This window comes from Mauremys reevesii, linkage group 25 (assembly GCF_016161935.1).
Source record: "Mauremys reevesii isolate NIE-2019 linkage group 25, ASM1616193v1, whole genome shotgun sequence".
In the NCBI taxonomy this organism is placed as follows: domain Eukaryota; kingdom Metazoa; phylum Chordata; order Testudines; family Geoemydidae; genus Mauremys; species Mauremys reevesii.
In genome coordinates this window covers 12777452-12798460 of record NC_052647.1, presented here as the reverse complement: position 1 = coordinate 12798460, position 21009 = coordinate 12777452, and the positions used below count along the sequence as shown (strand labels likewise).

Sequence of the window (21009 nt, the reverse complement as noted above, 5' to 3'; positions counted from 1 at the left end):
TCTCCCCATCCCCTCCCCATCCCCTTCCCTGCTCTCCCCATCCCCTTCCCACCCCGCTCTCCCCATCCCCTTCCCTCCCCACCCCCGCTCTGCCCCATCCCCTCCCCATCCCCTTCCCTGCTCTCCCCTCCCCTTCCTCCCCTTCCCTGCTCTCCCCATCCATCTTCCTCCCCGCTCTGCCCCATCCATCTTCCCCTCCCCTTCCTGCTCTCCCCCATCCCCCTTCCCTGCTCTCCCCATCCCCTCCCCACCCCCGCTCTCCCCCATGATGGGCGTTACCCCCAGCACCTCCCCTCCCCCTTCCCCGCCAACCGGAAGTGCCTCCGGCCCCGCCCCCTAGGAGCCCCGCGAGAGCGCGCTGTCTCCTCTTGCGTCATCGGCATGCGCCGGACGCGGCTCTGTCGGACCCGCCGCCGCTCCTGGGCGCTCACGTGGGGCCGGCGGTGGCTCTTCCCGCGGCCGGGGACGGGGCGCCATGATCCGGGCTGGGAGCCGGCTCTGGAGCCGGGGCGCGGCCGCGCGGGTGAGGGGGTCAGAGGTCAGAGGGCGCCCGGGGAAGGGGCCCTGTGGGGGTCAGAGGTCAGAGGGCGCTCGGGGTGAAGGGGCCCTGTGGGGGTCAGAGGTCAGAGGGCGCCCGGGGAAGGGGCCCTGTGGGGGTCAGAGGTCAGAGGGCGCCCGGGGAAGGGGCCCTGCGGGGCGGGGGAGGAGCTGGGGGCGCAGAGCAGAGCTCAGGGCTGGGTGGTGTCGGGGTCACAGGGCCAGCGGCTGGGGGCGTGAAGGGGCCTTGGGCTGGGGTCAAAGGGCGGAGCCCGGCAGGGTGATGCCCCCTGGGCGGGGAGGAGGGGGCTGCAGCCCTGAGCTCCCTCTGCTCCGGTGGGGGGGGGGGTGAGCGGGGATGGGCTGCAGCTGAGCCAGCAGGGACGTGTGGCTCGGGGCCCCGCGTTCTCCGGGCCCCTTTCCTCGCTGGGGGGGGGGCTCCCTCCCCTGGGGACGAGCTGGCTCAGGTGCGAGGGTGAATGATTTCGCAAAGTGCTCCAGTGTGGGGTTTAAACTCTCAGCTGATCAGGTTCTGCCAGCCTGGGACTGGGCCTGCCAGTGCTTGGCTGGCACAGCCCCCTCCTGTAGGTGCAGCATATACAACAGGCCGGCACCGCAGCTGTGGGGCCAAGGGGTGCGATTTCCCCCATACCTTGACCAGGGTAGCCATGGCGACACAGTATTGGAGTATGGCGCTGGCCTGAGCCTGGGGCGTTTTAACAACAGTGGGTGCAACATGTGACTTCCACCGCTGCGCCTTTCCCCTCACGACTCTGTGCTCTGACCGCTCCCTCCCCTTGTCTTTCCTCCCTCTCCAAGGCTCTGGCCACCTCTGCCGGCCGGCTGGGGCTTCCCGAGGCGCCCGTACCCTCCCCAGACGTGGTGGAAGCCGCATCCCAGGCGGGTGAGTCCCGTTCATGGTTCTAAAGTGCTGCCTCTGCGGTTCCTGTGCCCGGGCCCTGTGTGGTGGCCGGGTGTGAAATGAGATCACAGGTGCCATAAGAAGTAGGAGTGCAGGGATTGCGCAAGACCAAGCTTGCTGGAACAGACCAGGGGAGCCAACTGGATTAATCTCCTGGGTGTGACAGGGGACAGCACCGGCTGCTTCGGGGGGGAACCCTGCAGGAGGTGGTAGTGGGATAACCGCCCCCCAGGGGAAGTGTCTTTCAAACCTCTGTTAGAGGTCAGCTCATCCTCTGGTGGGGGGTGGAGGCTGTATTGTTGTTTATTTGTATTACGGTAACACCTGGAGTCCCCAGCCACGGTTCAGGGCTCCTGCGGTGCTGGGCACTGCACAGGCCCCTGACTGAGGGTCGGGGGCCCCCGCCGTGCCAGGCGCTGCACAGACTCAGAGTGAGAGGGGTTCCCTGGCCCCAAAGTGCTCACAGTCTACTGGGGGAGTCAATTCTTCTTTGTCAAGGTCCAGATTTCTTGTTCAAGGAATAATCAGGGTCCAGACTTCAGAGAAAATAGTTAAAAAATAACAGTCATGATAAGTAAATAAAAAGATTTTGGGGTCCATTGAAAAGCATGTGGCGGTCCAGGTTTAGCCCGCGGTCTGTCTATTGACTACCCCTGGTCTAAACAGACAAAGGCAGGAGGGGAAACCGAGGCGCAGAGGGAGAAGGGACTTGCCCTAGGTCACCCAGCTGGGCAGCGGTGGGAGTAGGTGTCATAGAATCTCAGGGTTGGAAGGGACCTCAGGAGGGATCTAGTCCAACCCCCTGCTCAAAGCAGGACCAAACCCAACTAAATCATCCCAGCCAGGGCTTTGTCAAGCCGGGCCTTAAAAACCTCTAAGGAAGGAGATTCCACCTCCTCCCTAGGTAACCCATTCCAGTGCTTCACCACCCTCCTAGTGAAATAGTGTTTCCTAATATCCAACCTAGACTTCCCCCACTGCAACTTGAGACCATTACTCCTTGTTCTGTCATCTGCTACCACTGAGAACAGTCTAGATCCATCCTCTTTGGAACCCCCTTTCAGGTAGTTGAAAGCAGCTATCAAATCCCCCCTCATTCTTCTCTTCTGCAGACTAAACAATCCCAGTTCCCTCAGCCTCTCCTCGTAAGTCATGTGCTCCAGCCCCCTAATCATTTTTGTTGCCCTCCGCTGGACTCCCTCCAATTTATCCACATCCTTCTTGTAGTGTGGGGCCCAAAACTGGACACAGTACTCCAGATGAGGCCTCACCAGTGCTGAATAGAGGGGAATGATCACATCCCTCGATCTGCTGGCAATGCCCCTACTTATACAACCCAAAATGCCATTAGCCTTCTTGGCAACAAGGGCACACTGTTGACTCATATTCATATTCATACTCATATGTCCCATGTCTCTGTCCTGTGCCCTCGCCACTAGATCCAGGTGCTGCCTGGTCACTGTTGCCGTCACACTGTGCTCTTGGGTGTGTTTGGTAGCTCTGGCTTGCTTGTGGCCAGTGAGCGTAGGGTGGCCAGAGAGCCAGTTTTGCGCTCTCGCTCTGTTGTCTGCTTTGCTGTGTGTGTGTGATGGTGCCTGGCTGGCTTTAGAGTTGAGTTGTGCAGCGGGTTGTGGTTCTGCAGGAGATGAGCACCTGGCCTCTGCTACCTGCCTTAGCAGAGTGACTTGTTATGTGTTGTCAATCAGGGATAGTCAGTTTTAACCCGGACGGACTGTGACCATCACGTACCATGGGCTGAAAATGGGCCGGTTATTCCTGGCCAGAGGCTGCTACGATCTGCTTGTGGCTGCACGAAGCGCGCGGGCTCTGCAGTGGCTGCTCAGACCTCTTTTGTTTGTGCCTCCTAGAAAAGCCGCCCCTGGCGACCCCCAGCGCCCCTGTCCTGCGGGATTGCCGCCTTGCGATCCCCTCTCACCGCACGGCCGTGCAGGCCTGGGTGGAGTCCCTCAGGCACTATGACGACAGACACGTGGGCCTGGCAGACCTGCATCCCGATGTCTTTGCAGTAATGCCCCGGTACGGTTCAGAGACGTGTCGTCGGCCCGGGGAGCGTCCGGTTAAGGGGGAATGAGCACCCTCTACAGGGAATGGCTGCCTCAGGGGGTGGGGATCGGGACGGGGGCCCTTTCCCTCTGATCCAGCCCCGCTCTGAAGGAGTTGTCTCAGAGCTGTTTGCTGGCCTGGCCCCCACAGTCACCTTTGCGCTGAGATAAAGCCGGCCAAACATCGGCTGAACAATGGGGACAGAACTGCTCTCTGCCCCCCCAAGGGGGTCACCCAAATGCCAGCCTTGTGGCTAAACACTGGGATCCTGTCCCCAGGGCTAATTCCAACCCAGAGAGAAATCGTGAACCCCTGGGGTGTTCGCTCCCCGATGTTGCTTGTTAAACTGCAGCTCTGCCTGCCGCTGTGTGCTCCTCAGACACACACCGCCTGCTGTCTCACTCGGCACAGCCTGCGCCAACCCCTGGTCTCTGTGCTTTCCCTCTGCAGGGTCGACATCCTGCACACGGTCGCAGTCTGGCAGAGGAACTACAAGAGGATAGTGAGTGTGTGCAGAGCCGGGGGGTGGGGACCCTGAGAAGTGGGGATGGGATGGGAGAGTGCCCCTAGGCCACTGACACCTGGGTTCTGTTCCCAGCTCTGGGAGTGGTTAGAGGTCGGGGCCTAGGAGTCAGGACTCGTGGGTTCTGTCCCCGTCTCTGTGTGCCGCCGGACGAGTCCCTCCCCCGTGCCTCAGTTTCCCCCGTTGAGTGGGAGCAAGTTGGGTCAGGCGGGTCCGCGGTGCTCACCCCGCTGGGCGCTCTGACCCGCACTCTCCTTTCAGAGCTACGCCAAGGTGAAGACGCGAGCGGAGGTGCGCGGCGGGGGCAAGAAGCCCTGGCCGCAGAAGGGCAGCGGCCGGGCCCGGCACGGCAGCATCCGCTCCCCCCTCTGGCGCGGCGGTGAGTGGCTCCCAGCCCTCACGGGTTCTGCCCGAGCTCGGTGCTTTGAGCCTTGGCCTGCTAAACTCAGGGTTGTGAGTTCAATCCTTGAGGGGGCCATTTGGGGATTGAGTTGGGATTGGTCCTGCTCTGAGCAGGGGGTGGGACTAGGCACCTCCTGAGGTCCCTTCCACCCCTGAGATTCTATGATTCACCAAATATAATTCAAATGAATCAGCCAGGTTCTGAGCCCATTCCTCTGACGCCGGGTGGGGGGCAGGGGGCAAATGGAGCCAGGGCCCCGGAAGCTGCGTGACTCTGGGCCCTGCTCCAGTCTCCCGTGCCCCAGGGCGCAGCCGGGGCCACGTGGCCCATGACCGGTGCTGCCGCAGCGCGTGTGCATTCAATGGGTGGGGGGGCGGGCAGCTGGGCTCCCTGGATTGGGAGTCAGTACAGTGCTGTGCAGTGGGGGAGCAGGGGGGCTGCTCAGGGCAGAGCCAATCATGCCCCTGAATCTGAGACGCCCTCCGAGCCCCCTCCTGCGGGCACTGATCCCTCCTGACCTCCTGCTGCCTCTAGGGTGACCAGACAGCAAGTGTGAAAAATCGGGACGGGGGTGGGGGTAATAGACCCAAAAACCGGGACGGTCCCTATAAAATGGGGACATCTGGTCACCCCAGCTCCTCTCCCTTCCAGGCGGCATCATCCATGGCCCCAGGGGCCCCACCAGCTACTACTACATGCTGCCCATGAAAGTGCGCGTCTTGGGCCTCAAGGTGGCGCTGACGACCAGGCTGATGCAGGTAGCACGTGTGGACAGGGCCCATGCACAGGGGCTGCTGGGCTGCTTAGTGTGGGTGGGTGGAGTGCCAGGACTCCTGGGTTAGGTCGAGCGGGGGGAGTAGGAACTGGGGCTCCTGGCTTCTGTCTCGGGCTAGGGGACTGGGTGAAGTCGGGCGGGGGACTGGGAACCCGGACTCCTGGCTTCTGGCCCCTGCTCTTGCCCGGACCTGCTGTGTGTACGAGCACAGATAGAAGAGGGGTGCGCTGGGGTCCCCAGGGTCTCATTCTGCCAGGTGCAGGGCCTTGTTGCCAGGCGTTCTGGTCACTTGGTAGCTAGGAGGGGGAGGGGTTGTGACCCCTTCCTAGAAGGTCCTTTCCTAGCCCAGCTGAAGGGGGAGGGTCTGGCTGGCTCGGGGATGGGGAGGGCCTCAGCTGGCTTAGAGGCTGGATGGGGGGGTCACCCTGGCTCCGGCGGCTGGTGGCAGGGGGGTAAAGCAGCTGAAAGGTACCGAGCGTATTTTGTGTTTCCAGGACAACCTGCACATTGTGGATGGCCTGGACATGCCGACCTGTGACCCCCAGTACCTGGCGGACCTAGCGCGATACAGGCAATGGGGCCAGTCCGTGCTGATTGTCGACGTGTGAGTGGGAGCGGGAGGGGGGAGACGTGGAGAACCATAAACCCCAGACACCCAGCAGAGGGTGTGATCTGGGGGCCTGGCGGGAGAGGAGAGCGTGGGGAGGCCGGGCCTGGGGCCCAGGAGTAGAGCGCCCCCTGCTGGTGAGAGATCTGGGGGTGCTGCAGGGTTTGGGCCTAGGGGGTAGTGCTCCCAGCCTTCCCCAAGAGAGGTGGGGACCGGTCTCCTGGCTGCCCTGTGCCAATGCCCCCTGGCTGGCGTCGGCGCGCCAGGCCCTGCACGCAGCCTGGAGGAGGGTCTCGGGCGTGGGGGGGAGTCCCCAGGGCAGCCTGGGCCTGAGCTCACGATTCCTCCTCTGCCTCTGCTCCAGCAACAAGATGCCTGAGAACATCATGAAGGCAGCAGCCAGCCTGAAAACCATCACCCTGGTGCCAGCCCTAGGTGAGTGCTGGAGGGGCGGGGGGCGTGCTGGCCCCCCCAAGGTCACCATGCTGGCCTCCCAGAGGGGCCCAAGCTGGGGGTCTTCACGAGAGCCCTGGCCTGCGGGACGCGGTGCCTTTCCTCCCTGCTGCATACTGCCCTGTAAGGGGAGTTTGTACCCTGGCCCTCGCCTCGTCCCCCGCCTGCAGTACAGCAAGCACCAGCCTTCCACAGTCCTTGTCCCTTCCTCCCAGCGTGGGTTGGGGGAGAATGCAGCTGGCTCTGGGGTGGGGTGTGGAGGCTGTTTATAGACGGCTCCCTCGGCCAGCCCTGAGATGTGCCTGCCTCTGGGGTGGGGTGTCAGGAACCATTGCAGGGGCTGCCACGTGGGCAGGGGGTGCTGGGCTACCCTGCACCGCACAGATCCGGGCTGGGCTGGGCAGGGCACGCTGTGACCCCGCCCTGGGTCTCTTTCAGGTCTCAACGTGCACAGCATACTCAAGCACGAGACACTGGTGCTCACGCTGGACACAGTCTCCTTCCTGGAGGAGAAGCTGCTGTGGCACGACTCCCGCTACACCGCTCTGTACCCCTTCCGGCTGCCCTACGGCGACTACCCCTAGCCCCGAGGGACGGCGCCCGCCGCAGGAGGCCTGTTGAGTGAGTCGGCCCCAGTGAGCGTGTGCGGAAAGGGGACTGGCGCCGAGGCAGCATCCCGCTGCCCTCCCACAATGCACCTGGGGGCTGCAAAGTGACTTGGAAGTGACTGGAGGGAAGCTGAGCCGTGCCCGGGGGGGTGGGGGAGTTGCCTTCTCCCGCTTGCCTGGAGCGTGACTGTTAAACGGCCTGTCCTGCCGGCGCACGGCCATTAAAGAGCTGCCGCTACTGCACTGCCTGGTGCTGGCTTGTCCTGCCTTCTGTGGGGCTGGGGCGCCAGGCATCCGAGCCCAGCGTTCTCGGCGGGGGCTGCCGGGCCAGGGAGGGGTTTCCCTTTTGCCTGAAGGGTTTACCCTAAACTGGGGGAGGGGAGGGAGCGAGCAGGAGCACAGCCCCCGGGGGGGCATCACCCCTCGCCCTGCATGTGGCACGTGGCGGAAGGACCCCCCGCCTCTGGTCTTCGGGGCACCTCGGGGGCGGGTCCCGGGGCGGAAGGACTCCCTCCCTCCCCACCCCCCCGCCACCGAATTGCTGCCGAAGACCCAGAGCGGAAGAAGCTCCGGGGGCCCCACGAGAGTTTCCCGGGGCCCCTGGAGCGAGTGAAGGACCCCGCTCCAGGGGCCCCGAAAAACTCTCATGGGGGCCTCTGCGGGGCCTGGGGCAAATTGCTCCACTTGCCCCCCCTCTGGGCGGCCCTGGCTGCCTGTCCCACCGGCCTGGGGTCTCCCTCTCACGCTGTGATGCTGTGGCCAAGTTGCCAGCCTCTGACGGGCACTGCCCAGCTGCGGTACACGAGCCATCTCCCGGTCACTCGAACCAACACCAGCCAATTCCTCCCCAGAGCTGCACCGGCCTGCCCGGGTCGGAAGCCTGGCCAGAGTAAGTTCATTACCCGTCCGCCCCTCCCTCCATGGGGCGAGGACACGCACCGGCCTTTGTAAACTGAGCTGAGATTTCCCACGTTCTTCCACCAAAAGACCCTGTTTTAGGTAAAATCTAACCCAGGTCTAGTAACCGCAGAGGGATGTCAGTGATTGCACGTACCGCGTGTGCAGATCAGAGTCGGTTACGTAAGAAACAAGAAATGTGCAGTCCCAGTTCTGCAGGCCAAGCAGCCGCTGACTCAAGCTGTGTCTCACCCTGACCGATGGTACAAACAGGTCCCAGATCCTCACTCCCCCGGTTGGCTCTTTGCCTCCAGCCGGGTTTCCAGGTGTTGAGTTGGGGGCAGTGAGGCCGAGTGATGCCGGCACTTCCCCCCAGCGTGCAGTGAGGGGGGTTGGTCGGGCGTCTCTCGGATGGGCGCTGACGAGCCATTAGCCGCTGTCTGGCGGCTCCCTGGGCTGGCGGTGGGTGTTCCCAGCCTCACAAGGGATTTCAGTGCGTCAGACCCTCGCCTACAATCCAACAGGCTGTTAACCTTCAACAGATCAAGACTTTTTGAAGGACACCTCACCGGGCGTACTTTGTGCCCCACAGAGCCTCATGCCAGGTCCAGGGTGCTGCTCTGAGGTACCGTGTCACACCAGGCCCTGCGGGGGGCTGGGGAAGCCAGGCCGGCTCGAACCCCAGGCAGAGGGGCTGGCTCCCCTGGGCGTGCGACAGGTGGGTGCTGAGTCTCAGCACTGCTGGCTGAGCCGGTCTGTCCCGCACAGCCTCCCTGCCCCACATGCTCCCCAACCCCTAGGCTTCCTGCTCTGTGGTGCTGCCCACAGGCCCTGCAGGCGGGGGTGTAACAGCCCAAGCTGACAGCAGGGGAGGGGTTAATGCCCCCCCCGTGATGCCGCAGGGCAGGCCTGGCGCGGGAGGCATCACGCGTCCAGCCAGGGCGGGCTGGGCAAGCTTTGCACGCAGGGCAGGAGGGCAGCGCCTGCTCGCGGCAGGGCGGAGGCTGGGCCGTGCCACTCAGAGCTGCAGCCGCAGTCACTCCCAAGGGCTAGTTCCTCTTGGCTGGGCCCCGTTCCTCATCCGTGGGAGTTGAGTTTTCTAAAGACTTTGTGCCCTGGAACCGTTCTGTAAAATACTAGTAATGAACAGCGGCGAGCCAGTGCTTAGGGGCCTGCTCCCCACGGCTCACACACGCTCTGCTGGGGCAGTGAAGGAGGCCAGGGCTGCTGATTTCTGGTCCTGTTTGCGCCGTGTCAGGCCGACTATTGCTGGAGCCCAGGCAGGCTCATGGGAACGTCCACACTGCAAGTGGAGGGAGGGCAGCAGGGTCGGCGCCTCCCTCCCATCCCGCCTCCCCTTGCTCAGCTCCAGGGCTTCGCCCGCATCTTGCTTCCCAGCAGCCACTCCTGGGGCTTCAGGGAGACCAGTGCGCAGGGCGGAAAGTGCTGGGTCCTTCCTGGATGTGGCTGCTGATTGCAGCTTCCTGCCTGGGTCTGAGCACATGGCTCATGGGAGACCTTTGGTGCCAGCGTCTGCTTGTGCTTCCCTCATCTGTGCAAGTTACTCCGGATCCTGCCTGGGGCAAGGGGGCAGGAACAGGCCCTGGAGCTGTTTTCTTTGGCTCTAAACCGTCATTTCCTGGTGGCTTCTGTGCAGTTTTAAAAAACAACGTTCAACGCCATCGTCCCTGTCCCTGTCCAGCCTCTGCGTGCCAGGTTGGAAAACCGTCGTTCACCACGCAGGGCTGCCTTGTTAAATTACTATTAGGTGTGTTACGATCGCGCCGCCCACACCCCGGCGGAGATCAGGGCCCCATCGCGCCGGGCGCCGCCCAGACCCCGGCCAAGATCAGAGCCCCATCGGGCCGGGCGCCGCCCAGACCCCGGCCAAGATCAGAGCCCCATCGGGCCGGGCGCCGCCCAGACCCCAGCGGAGATCAGGGCCCCGTCATGCCGGGCGCTGCCCAGACCCTGGCCGAGATCAGGGCCCCGTCGGGCCGGGCGCCGCCCAGACCAGTACTTCTCAAGTGATTTACCATTGGGGGCTGCATCCACACAATATCCTGCCTGTATGGCCCTGGGGATGTCACGTGGGCTGCCCCAGCAGGCCATGTGTTGAGAAGCTGGGGCCCGGAGAGACCGTCCCAGCCCCGGCGTGCTCGTGGCAGGACAAGGCAGGGCCGTTCTCCCCACGTTACAGATGAGGAACTAGGGCCCAGGGAGTGAAAGGGTGGGATTTTCCTGTGGGCCGAGCCCCCGCACCTCCCCACTGAGCCCTGACAATCCGGCTCCAGGGGTTGTGGCAGGACAAGGCCCTGGGTTCCTGGAGTTGCAGCCCAGCTCCCTGAGCACGAGGCCAGAACATTTTAACCTCGGGCAGGATGATCTTCCATCTCGCAGTCCCAGGCCCCGAAAGCCTGGCTGGGCCCAGCAGCTCTGGAGTGTCCCCAGCCCCTCCCTTCTGCTGCTTTCGGGGCCTGTTCGAAGGCTGGTTTTTTCCCTAGAGGAAAGGCAGCCACAGAGAGCAGCAGGCCCAGATAACCCCGGCCAGCACCGTGCACACGAGGCGGGGCCATACTGCGGCCGGGGCGCAGAACACGGGCAGGTCAGCGTTAAACAGCCGGATGTCCCCAGAACTGCCTGTCTCCATAGAGATCGTACAATCCCCCCGCCCCTCATGCAGACCTCCTGTCTCTCTGTTCTAGCTATTCCTCCCCAGACAGGCCCCCGTCTAGCCATTCATCCATCCCCACACCAGCTCTCTCTCTCGGGACACATCCCGCTGTCTAGCCCAACTGGTGCCCATCACCGCTGCAGCTGGGCGGCTGTGTGAACAGACTGCAGGGAAGGAGTGACCTGGCCAAGCCCCTCCCCTTGCTCTCAGGGGTGCAGCTGGCCTCTTCCTTTGACAGGGTGGGTGGCCTCTGGGCACAGGCTCCTCTCCACACCCGTGTGTCTGTGTAAAGGTGTTAGCCAAGATTTTCACACACCCGGCCGTGTGCTGCTGTCAACGTGGTCAGTCTTGTGTGATAAGCAGCAGCTTTGCCCTTTTTTGGTGTTTTTTAGAAGAAGAAGAACTCAAAGCTCCCCAACCTCGGGGGAGGGGCTGACCAGGTCCTTTCCCTCACCAGTGAAGTGCAGCCACCTCTGGGGTGGAGCATGACAGCTGCACAACAAGACCACCACAATTTGGGACAGGAAGTGAAGGAGAAGCCTGGATGCAGCTGAAGCCACAGGGAGAGGGGCTGAGTTACAGCCAGGACATCTGCCCGGAGGGGAAAGTCTCAGATACTTCACTGCCTTTAAGGGGTCAGGACATGGATCAGCCACCCCTGTCTGCCCTCCTACCGCTTCTCACCCCTCGGGGGAGGGGGCAGCAGCCGGCTCCCCCTGGGGCTGCACCACGGGAGTTGGGAGGTCGCGTCCCCTTGAGAGGCTGGAGCCATCAGCACCCTGGGGATTGAACTGCAGCTTGGGGAGACGGGGGGCTGTTGCCGCTTGGGGAGCGTAAAAGGGGTGGAAATGCCCCTCCGAGTCGCCTCCCCATACAGGGCTGCCCAGCCCAGCGTGGAGAGGGCACAAAGGCCAGCGCCTGGCACGGGGGGCAGAGCGGGCGCCTGGCACGGGGGGCAGAGCGGGCGCCTGGCACGGGGGGCAGAGCGGGCGCCTGGCACGGGGGGCACAAAGGCCAGCGCGTGGCATGGGGGGCAGAGCGGGCGCCTGGCACGGGGGGCAGAGCGGGCGCCTGGCACGGGGGGCAGAGCGGGCGCCTGGCCCGCGCGCATAGTGCTGTGCCCGGTCTCTGCGCTCCCGGGGCCCGGTGGGAAGCAGAGGGTCAGAGCAGCGGTGAGGCTGTGGGGTGGGCAGTGCCCAGGTGGCTTGAACCCATCTTGTCCCAGCTCCAAGGACCAGCGTAAGTGGGACCTGCCTGTGGGGTTGCCCCTGGTAGCTGGACTGGTCGCTCCCAGATTGGGGGGAGAGCACAGCACCAGGATACGCTGCCCAGCCTGGAGCAGGAAGGGGTGGGACCTGCCTGGGGGTGGCCTCCGCGCACAGGCTCCTCTCCAGACACACGGTTCTCCTGGTGCACAATGACATCTCGCTGCCTCTGTCTTGGCCTGACACCGCTGGTTCTGCTCTGCTGCCTGCCCCTGGGTAAGCTGCGTGTTCTCCGGGGCCGCTGGCGGGGAGCGCAGGCCGCGCGGCTGGGGAGTTTGAAGACGAGCAGTCGAGAGTGGGTTCAACCTTCTCTTCCCGACGTGCCTGTAGTGTCGCGGTGCCGCACGCAACAGCAGCCGAAGCTGCCTGGCAGGTGCCAGCTGGTGCCTTTAGCTCCGGAGCCGGGACGGGGTGATTTGGAGGGGGGCCCCGGGACCTGGGCTCTGGGTGAGGCGAGCCCCGACAGTGCCTCCCACGGAGCAGGGGGGCTCCGAAGGGCTAGAGGGAGCGTCAGGGCTGGCCGGCTTTGACACACACAAACCTTGTGAGTAGCAGGGACTCCCAGCCTGGCAAAAGCGTTTCTGGAATGGCTCCGCGCTGGCAGCGGGCCCCTCCCAAGCACGAGTGATGGCTGGAGATGGTGATTCTCTGCACTGGGCACGTTTATGATGCATATTTCGGTAGCACTGAGCAGCCCCGGCTGGAGTCGGGGTCCTGTTGTGCTGGGCGCAGTGTGAGAACCCGTCCTACTGAAACCAGCTCCCAGAGGCTGAAGGTGGAAAACAAGCCCATAAAGGGGAAATGACTTCTCCTAGGTCAGGCATAAGGCAGGAAACAGAGCCTCCCGCTCAGCACTCTGCCAGCTGGCTCGCTGCCCCGTGGGCTGCCAGCCCCCGGCCCTAACCCCAAGAGGGGGAGGGTAACGAGTTAATATTTGCAGACCCGTAGGGAAGACCCGGATCTGCCTGGTGAGTTACAAATGAGCCATAGCCCTTGGCTGATTTTATTCTTGATTCCTTTGTAACGTCACCGCCACCCCCCTGACTTTACCAAGAAAGGCCAGGCTGCCCCGGGATGCGACTGGCAATTTCCGTCGCTCTGAGTGAATCAAGTTTAAACAGCGTGGGAGAGGGGGGGTTCAGTGGGGTGTAAATGCCAAGTCTGTGGGTGAGTGTGGGATGTCTGGAGCATCTCTCGCAGGGCGACAGGAGCAGTGGGAACCTGGGAAGTGGGCTGAGCACCAAAGGACTATTTTAAACTATGTGCCAGACAAAAAGGAACTTTCGGGCTAAGAAAAATTCAGTGGGTTTCCCACGAAATACCTGGAGATGGGCGGGAAGCAAATTCCCCCCTGCAGACCCACCCTTCAGAGGCTACACCCTGAGCAAAGAGCCGCTGTCCGGCTGACGAGCTGTTCCTGGGCTCTGAAGACCAAAGACCCGAGTGGTGACAGGGGAGACTGACCTGTCACGAGGGTGCGTGTTGTTCTGAGTGCGGGGTGGGGCTTGCAGCACTGCCTGGGCTGGTCTCTGGGACGCTTGTGCGGGTCCTTTAATCACTCAGTGTCTTCTCTGTGACGCTTTCACCTGAGAATAACAGCGCTAGGGAGGGCCGGGGGAGTAGCTTCTACTTGGGGCCAAGGCGCCTGTGACAGGTTCCCCCTGGGGTACCACTGAGCCCCCCCGACCCACCAGCCTGGCCTCCCTTTACACTGTACTGCTGTGCCCGGCCTGCCAAGCCCCTCCCAGGCTCCAGCCGGCACTTTACCAGCACACACCCAGGTAGGGACACACCCAGCTGCAGTTACATGCAGACGCTGTGAGCAGCTGTGCAGGGGGAGGCCCAGCTAGGGAGTCACGGGGTCCCCGGGCGCTGCTCTGGAGCTGCTCCCCACCAAGCCAGGCAGGACTCTGGGGAGCCTCCTCTCCCTCGGAGCAGCCTGTCTGCAGGGCAAGCAGCTCCCACGGCTTCACCTCCTGGGTCTCTCCTTGGAGCATTCAGCATCCTCGGCCCCTCCGTGTGCTTCCCCCAGCGAGTCCGCCCAGGCGGGGCCCTGGGGGGGCCACAGGGTCCTGCCCCCCCACGTCGCAGTCAGACGTGACTCTCAGCCAGCCAGTGACACAGAGGTTTATTCGATGACAGGAACAGGGTCTAACACAGAGCTTGTAGGTACAGCGAGCCGGACCCCTTGGCCGGGTCCATTCTGGGGCCCAGCGAGCCAGACCCCCACGTCTGCCCTCACTCCTTGTCCCCAGCCAGCCCCAAACTGAAACCCCCTCCAGCCCCATCTCCTCTGGCCTTTGTCTCTTTCCCCGGGCCAGGAGGTCACCTGACCTCTTTGTTCGCCCCCCACCTTTAGCCTCCCCTGGCAGGGGGAAGGGCCGGGCCATTAGTTGCCAGGTGACAGAGGGTCGCCCCCCCCCCCAGTATTCAGAGGGAACATTAAGAACAGCCCCACTTCCTCACATAGGGCACCTCCCAGTTCCTAACTCCCCCCCCCCAGTGTAAACCCCGAGTTACACCATCCTGCGCTGCCCCGAGAGCTGCACAGCGCAAGCTCATGAAATTCGCCCCCCCCCCTCAATGTGGAGAGGAAACGCGCAGGCGCTTTCTGCCCCGAGTTATTCCTCTCACACGCTGCTTTTAGACAGAGCAAAAATAAGCTTATTAAATACAAAGATCGATTGGAAGCGAAAGCAAACGGCAAAGCAAATGACCTAGTAAAGAAACAAACCCGCAAACGGAGCTTAACGCACCAGACAGGTAGGATACAAATGGGCAAATTCTCGCCCTGCGTGACAACCAGGCTGGCGGATTCTTACGGCACAAGCTGCCTGGGCTTTGCCAGGTTTCCATACACAGGCTAGAAATCCCTGTAGCCTTGGACCAGCACTTCCCCCGCTCAGTCCCTGTTCCTCGGGGGTTCCCAGGTGCGGGGTTGGCGGGAGAGTGAGGTCCCCCCAGGATGTCATTCCCCCCTTATGTCTTCTCCCCCTGGCGGGAAAGATCGTTTGCCATGACCTGGGTCAGACAGTTCCCGATGCGTAGAGCTGGCTCTGAGCCCGGCGCTGACGTCCCCTCCGGCCCGTGGCTGCTCAGCCCCCACTCTGCCCCCGCCTCCACTCCACCCCTCCCAGGAGGCCCGGCCCCTCCCTGCCCCTTCCCCAACGTCCCTGCCCCGACTCCGCCCACGTCCCTGCCCCGACTCCGCCCCCTCCCTGCCCCTTCCCCCACGTCCCTGCCCCGACTCCGCCCCCTCCCTGCCCCTCCCACCGCTTCCCCATGTCCCTGCCCCGACTCCACCCCTCCCTGCCCCGACTCCGCCCCTTCCCACTGCTTCCCCAACGTCCCTGCCCCGACTCCGCCCCCTCCCTGCCCCGACTCCGCCCCCTTCCCGCCCCTTCCCCACGTCCCTGCCCCGACTCCGCCCCTCCTGCCCCTTCCCCACGTCCCTGCCCCGACTCCGCCTCCCCTTCCCCCACGTCCCTGCCCTGACTCCGCCCCTTCCCACCGCTTCCCCACGTCCCTGCCCCGACTCCACCCCCTTCCCGCCCTTTCCCACGTCCCTGCCCCGACTCCGCCTCCTGCCCCTTCCCCACGTCCCTGCCCCGACTCCGCCCCTCCTGCCCCTTCCCCACGTCCCTGCCCGACTCCGCCTCCCACCCCTTCCCCAACGTCCCTGCCCCGACTCCACCCCCTCCTGCCCCTTCCCCAATGTCCCTGCCCCAACTCCGCCTTCCCACCGCTTCCCCAAGGTCCCTGCCCCGACTCCGCCCCCTCCCTGCCCCTTCCCCCACGTCCCTGCCCCGACTCCGCCCCCTCCCTGCCCCTATTACAACCCCTTCCTTGGCTCCTCCCCTGAGCATGCCACGTTCCCACTGCTCCCCCACCCTCCCGGCACGTGCTAATGCTGCCAAACAGCTGTTTGGCGGGGGGCGGGCGGGCGGGCAGCGCTGGGAGGCAGGTGGAGGAGCGGGGACGCGGCGCACTTGGGGGAAGGAGGAGGTGGGGCAGCTGGCGAGGGGAGCTTGGCTGCGGGTGAGTGCAGAGCACCCACTAATTTTTCCCCATGGGTGCTCCAGGCCCGGAGCACCCACGAAGTCGGTGCCTATGCTGGGAGAGGTTTCTATTGCACACAGTTCCTGGGGTGATCCTTGTGCTTGTGTTGCATTTCCTCAGTCGGCCGCCAGCGTTGTTTGGCCTTTTTACTGTTGTGCCTGAAAGGCGGCTTGGGGGTGTGTTCGGCCTCAGCCCGTTTCAGTCCCAGGTACAGAGCCAAACTTGGCATGCGGCGATGGCAGCGACAATCCAAGGAGGTATTCGTGTCGAGCAGACCAAGGGCACCTCCCAAGGCAGACTTGGGACAAACCCTGGCCTCAGTACACGGCGGTGCCACAGCACCGCTCATGGCGTTGCAGAGAAAGCCCCATGCGGCTGGGCACCGCGTAGGCAGGGAACCCTGCAGGAGGGTGGGGTCTGCGGGTCTCTGCCCAAGAGAGGTGATGCCCGAGGAGCCGGGAGCCCAGTGCAGTGCCCTTGCCGGCCCACAGGGCGGGAGGCGGGGGGGGGGGCAAACACAGGTGCAGCTGCCCTGAACTGTGACAGACACTTTGCCAGGCCTGCTGCCCCCTTGTGCGTCCCTTCTGGGCACCGACTGAGGCGGGGTCCTGGGGGCGAACAGCCCCGTGCCCAGCTAATTAACGGCTGTATCACAAGGCGGGAGGGGGTGAAGGCTGCCGAGGCCCCCCCCAGATCTGGCATTTCCCCACTCCCCGGGGCTACATGCAGCTGTAACCCCCCCCCCCCACACACACACACACATAGCTGGAGCCGCAGGCCAATGTCTGCTGGGTCTGGGAGGTCCCCGGGGGGAGCCTGGCCTGGCCCATGTGGTGTCCCCAGAGGGGGTGGGCTGGGGGGAGCCTGCCTGATTGTCTCTCTGCTCCCCAGCGCGCCCGGAGCCATGCGGCCTGAGCATCGTGCCCAAGGACCCGGCGGTGGTGTTTGGGGGTGACGTGGTTCTGAACTGCACCAGCACATGCTCCAATCACACCAGCCTGGGCTGGGAGACGTCGGTGACGAAGGTGACGAATAACGGAATCGGCTGGATGTCTCTGAACATCTCCAACCTCACGGTGTGGGACCTGGAGCCCCTGTGCTACGTCCGCTCCACGCACATCACCGAAAAAGCCCGGCTCCACGTGTACCGTACGCTGAGGTTTAACCGCGCGCTCACTCGCCCCCGCAGTGCCGCCCCTGGGAGGGGAAAGACTTTTCCAAGGACTAGAAATCAGTGCAAAGAATAAAACCCCAGAGTCCGGATTCCCAGCACCCTGCTCCTGCCACTGCCCCTCCCCCTCCCACATCTGGGAATGGAACCCAGGAGTCCTGCCTCCCAGCTCCCCCCACCGTCCCCTCCCACCCCTGGGAATGGAACCCAGGAGTCCTGCCTCCCAGCTCCCCCCACCGGCCCCTCCCACCCCTGGGAATGGAACCCAGGAGTCCTGCCTCCCAGCTCCCCCCTCCGGCCCCTCCCACACCTGGAAACAGAACCCAGGAGTCCTGCCTCTCATCTCCCTCTGCTCTAACCACCATCCCCCACAGTGCCCTCCCCCCAGAATGGAACCCAGGAGTCCTGCCTCCCAGCTCCCCCCCCCGGCCCCTCCCACCCCTGGGAATGGAACCCAGGAGTCCTGCCTCCCAGCTCCCTCCACCGTCCCCTCCCACCCCTGGGAATGGAACCCAGGAGTCCTGCCTCCCAGCTCCCCCCACCGTCCCCTCCCACCCTGGGAATGGAACCCAGGAGTCCTGCCTCCCAGCTCCCCCACCGTCCCCTCCCACCCCTGGGAATGGAACCCAGGAGTCCTGCCTCCCAGCTCCCTCCACCGTCCCCTCCCACCCCTGGGAATGGAACCCAGGAGTCCTGCCTCCCAGCTCCCCCCTCCGGCCCCTCCCACACCTGGAAACAGAACCCAGGAGTCCTGCCTCTCATCTCCCTCTGCTCTAACCACCATCCCCCACAGTGCCCTCCCCCCAGAATGGAACCCAGGAGTCCTGGCTCCCCGGGCATCAAGCACAGTCTTTATAAGAAGGCAGGGCCCCTGGCCCGTTATATGCAGGGAGAAGCTTCAGGAAGGTTCATTCCCCTTTGTTTCCCCCTCCCCCCAGGATTCTCACTCCCCGAGATCCACCTGGGAGCCAAGATGGTGGCCGGTCAGCAGGGGCGAATCACCTGCAACGTCTCCAGCCTTGTGTCCGGCTCCAGCCCCTCCGACATCAACGTCACCCTGAGCAGCAGGGGCAGCACCCTCAACGAAAGCCGTGGCAGCCCGGCCGTGGGGTACAGCTTCATGGTACAGCCCACGCAGCATGGGCAGGAGATCATGTGCCGGGCCTGGCTCCGCGTGGGCCACCAGGTGCTGAGTGACAGCGCCAGGGCCACCCTGCACGTCTGGGGTGAGGAGCTGTCAGTTACTGCGAGTGGGTCCTTAGTGTGCAGCAGCTTCCTGACCATACGAACTTCAGAACGGCCAGACGGGGGCAGACCCAGGGTCCATCCAGCCCAGTGTCCTGTCTGCCGATAGTGGACAGTGCCAGGTGCCCCAGAGAGAGTGACCTGAACAGGGGATCAGCAAGTGACCCAGCCCCTGTCGCCCATTCCCAGCTGCTGGCAAACAGAGGCCAGGGACACCCTCCCTGCCCAGCCCGGCTAATAGCCATTGAGGGACCTGCCCTCCAGGAACTGATCTAGTTCTTTACTAAACGCTGTTGTATTGAGTGGATGTTTTCAGAGAACTATCCACAATGATGCCAAGATCCCTTTCTCGAGTGGCAGCAGCTAATTTAAATCTGATCGTTCTATAGGTACAGTTGGGATGATGTTTCCCAAGGTGCATCACTTTGCATTTGTCAACATTGAATTTCATCTGCCATTTTTCTGCCCAGTCACCCAGTTTTGTGAGATCCCTTTGCAGCTCTTCACAGTCTGCCTGGGTCTTAACTATCTTGAGTAGTTTTGTATCATCTTCAGATGTTGCCACCTCACTGTTTACCCCTTTTTCCAAACCATTTCTGAATGTTGACTGGGACTGGGCCCAGTACAGACCCCTGGGGGACCCCACTATTTACCTCTCTCCATTGTGAAAACTGACCAGTTATTCCTGCCCTTTGTTTCCTGTCTTGTAACCAGTTACCGACCCATGAGAGAACCTCCCCTCTTATCCCGTGACAGTTTACTTTGCTTAAGAGCCTTTGAGGGACCTTGTCAAAGGCTTCCTGAAAATCTAAGTGCACTATATCCACTGGATCCCCCTTGTCCACATGCTTATTGACCCCCTCAAAGAATTCTAGTGGATTGGTGAGGCATGATTTCCCTTTACAAAACCATGTTGACTCTTCCCCAACAAATTATGTTCATCTCTGTGTCTGACAATATTGTTCTTTATTATAGTTTCAACCAGTTTGCCTGGGACTGAAGTCAGGCTTACAGGCCTGTAATTGCCAGGTTCACCTCTGGAGCCCATTTTAAAAATTGGTATCACATTAGCTACCCTCCAGTCATCTGGTACAGAAGCTGATTTAAATGACAGGTTACAGACGACAGTTAGTAGTTCTGCAGTTTCACATTTGAGTTCCTTCAGAGCTCTTGGGTGATACCATCTGGTCCTGGTGACTTATTACTGTTGAGTTTATCAATTTGTTCCAAAACCTCCTCTAATGACACCTCAATCTGGGACAGTTCCTCAGATCTGTCACCTAAACAGAATGGCTCAGGTTTGGGAATCTCCCTCATGTTCCTCAGCTGTGAAGACGGATGCAAAGAATTCGCTTAGTTTCTCTGCAATGGCCTTATCGCCCTTGAATGCTCCTTCAGCATCTAGATCGTCCCGTGGCCCCACTGGTTGTTTAGCAGCTTCCTGCTTCTGATGTACTTAAAATATTTTTTGCTATTAATTTTTGTTTCTTTTTGAGACCATGGAAATAAGAAACAAAGTTATTTCCTGCAGCCAGGGATAGAACCCAGGAGTCCTAGCTCCCAGCCCTAACCATTTGTCCCCAGGCCTCTCCCAGAGCTGGGATAGAACCCAGGAGTCCTGGCTCTCGACACCTGTCTGTAACTACTAGACCCCCCTCCCTTGCAGCACTCGGGAAAGCCCCAGCAGGGTTCCCTTTTCTGACCCCACCCCGAGCTGGGACTCCGACCCTGGAGCCCAGACTCCCAGTAATGCCGGGACAGTGATACCCATCTCCCCCTTGGCGGGGTGGCCAGGAGAAAACCGGGGCAAGCCTGATGGTGTGGGGCACGTGGGTGGGAGGTGGGGATCAGCCCCCCCCTGGGGCCCACTCCCAGCTGGCCCCTCCTTGCTGACCCCCGCTCTCCCCCTGCCCTTCCAGCCCCGCCCCACAACGTGAAGGTCTCTGTGGAGCGGCTGCAGTTCGGGGTCGGCGCTAACTTCACGGTGTGGTGCAGCGCCGAGGGGAACCCCCCGCCCGAGGTGCACTGGGAGCTGCCCTCCAACGCCAGCGTGGAGCTGTCTGACCGCGGCTGGACGGTGACCGTGCGCTCGGCCCAGCGCGCCCACAACGGGACCTACCGGTGCCTGCCACAGAACGGATACGGGAACAGCTCGGGGCACGTCGATGTCCTCGTCGAAGGTAAAAGCAACGGGCCCCTGGGCACCTTCCTTCCCAGCCCCCGGAGCCGGGCCCAAGGCTGGGAACATGGGCTCCATGCCTGCCTCAGTCACTGGCTCCCTCGTGACGTGTCTGTGGGTCCAGGCGGGGGCTATTCATTGGGCCAGGGGTGGTCTCTGTCTGGGGCAGGGTCCCCAGCCCTGCCGGCTTGGTCTGATCCCCTTCCTGTCAGGGCAGACAGCACGGGCTGGCTGGGGGCCACCGCGACAGGGCTACCGTGTCCTGCAGTGCCCCCGGGCAGGGCGGCGGGGGGCAGCAGGCAGGGAGGCTCCCAGGCCCTGTGTGTGTGGGGGGAGCTCAGGGGCACCTGTCAGGGGGGCTCCCGGGCATCCGGGCCTTGCGGGGAAGGGCACCCAGGCCCTGCCGGGGAAGGGGCACACAGGCTCTGGGGGAAGGGCACCCAGGCCCTGGGGGAAGGGGCACCCAGGCTCTGGGGGAAGGGGCACCCAGGCCCTGCGGGGGTGGAAGAGGCACCCAGGCCCTGCGGGGGGAAGGGGCACCCAGGCCCTGCGGGGGAAGGGCACCCAGGCTCTGGGGGAGGGCACCCAGGCCCTGCGGGGGTGGAAGAGGCACCCAGGCCCTGCGGG

The 21009-nt window shown here is 63.0% G+C and overlaps 2 protein-coding genes across 3 annotated transcripts in view; both read left to right on the top strand.

The window, feature by feature from the left end:
- The first annotated feature begins 398 nt into the window (after nt 1-398).
- On the top strand, nt 399-7140 carry MRPL4 (mitochondrial ribosomal protein L4). Of its 2 annotated transcripts, none has more exons than XM_039514105.1 (9): nt 399-523; nt 1357-1441; nt 3328-3496; nt 3974-4025; nt 4308-4425; nt 5101-5207; nt 5719-5828; nt 6196-6266; nt 6723-7140. In XM_039514105.1, exons 1-9 carry the CDS (start codon nt 476-478, stop codon nt 6866-6868), a joined length of 906 nt encoding a protein of 301 aa, XP_039370039.1. In that variant the 5' UTR covers nt 399-475; the 3' UTR covers nt 6869-7140. The 2 variants fall into 2 exon arrangements, with proteins under 2 accessions (XP_039370039.1, XP_039370038.1); XM_039514104.1 differs by having other exon boundaries at nt 416-538.
- A 4677-nt stretch (nt 7141-11817) lies between these two features.
- LOC120390965 (intercellular adhesion molecule 3-like) overlaps nt 11818-21009 on the top strand; it is a 9992-nt gene continuing 800 nt past the window's right edge. The window contains exons 1-4 of the mRNA XM_039514100.1: nt 11818-11944; nt 16679-16936; nt 17897-18184; nt 20123-20383. Of these exons, the coding sequence (XP_039370034.1) occupies nt 11881-11944; nt 16679-16936; nt 17897-18184; nt 20123-20383 (871 nt within the window). The 5' untranslated portion in view covers nt 11818-11880. The remainder of the gene's footprint in view (nt 11945-16678; nt 16937-17896; nt 18185-20122; nt 20384-21009) is intronic.

Coding starts and splice junctions, on each gene's coding strand:
- MRPL4 (XM_039514104.1), top strand. CDS start 476: ATGATCCGGGCTGGGAGCCGGCTCTGGAGCCGGGGCGCGGCCGCGCGG. Junction 3,497..3,973: donor GTCTTTGCAGTAATGCCCCG/GTACGGTTCAGA, acceptor TTCCCTCTGCAG/GGTCGACATCCTGCACACGG. Junction 4,026..4,307: donor AGAGGAACTACAAGAGGATA/GTGAGTGTGTGC, acceptor CTCTCCTTTCAG/AGCTACGCCAAGGTGAAGAC.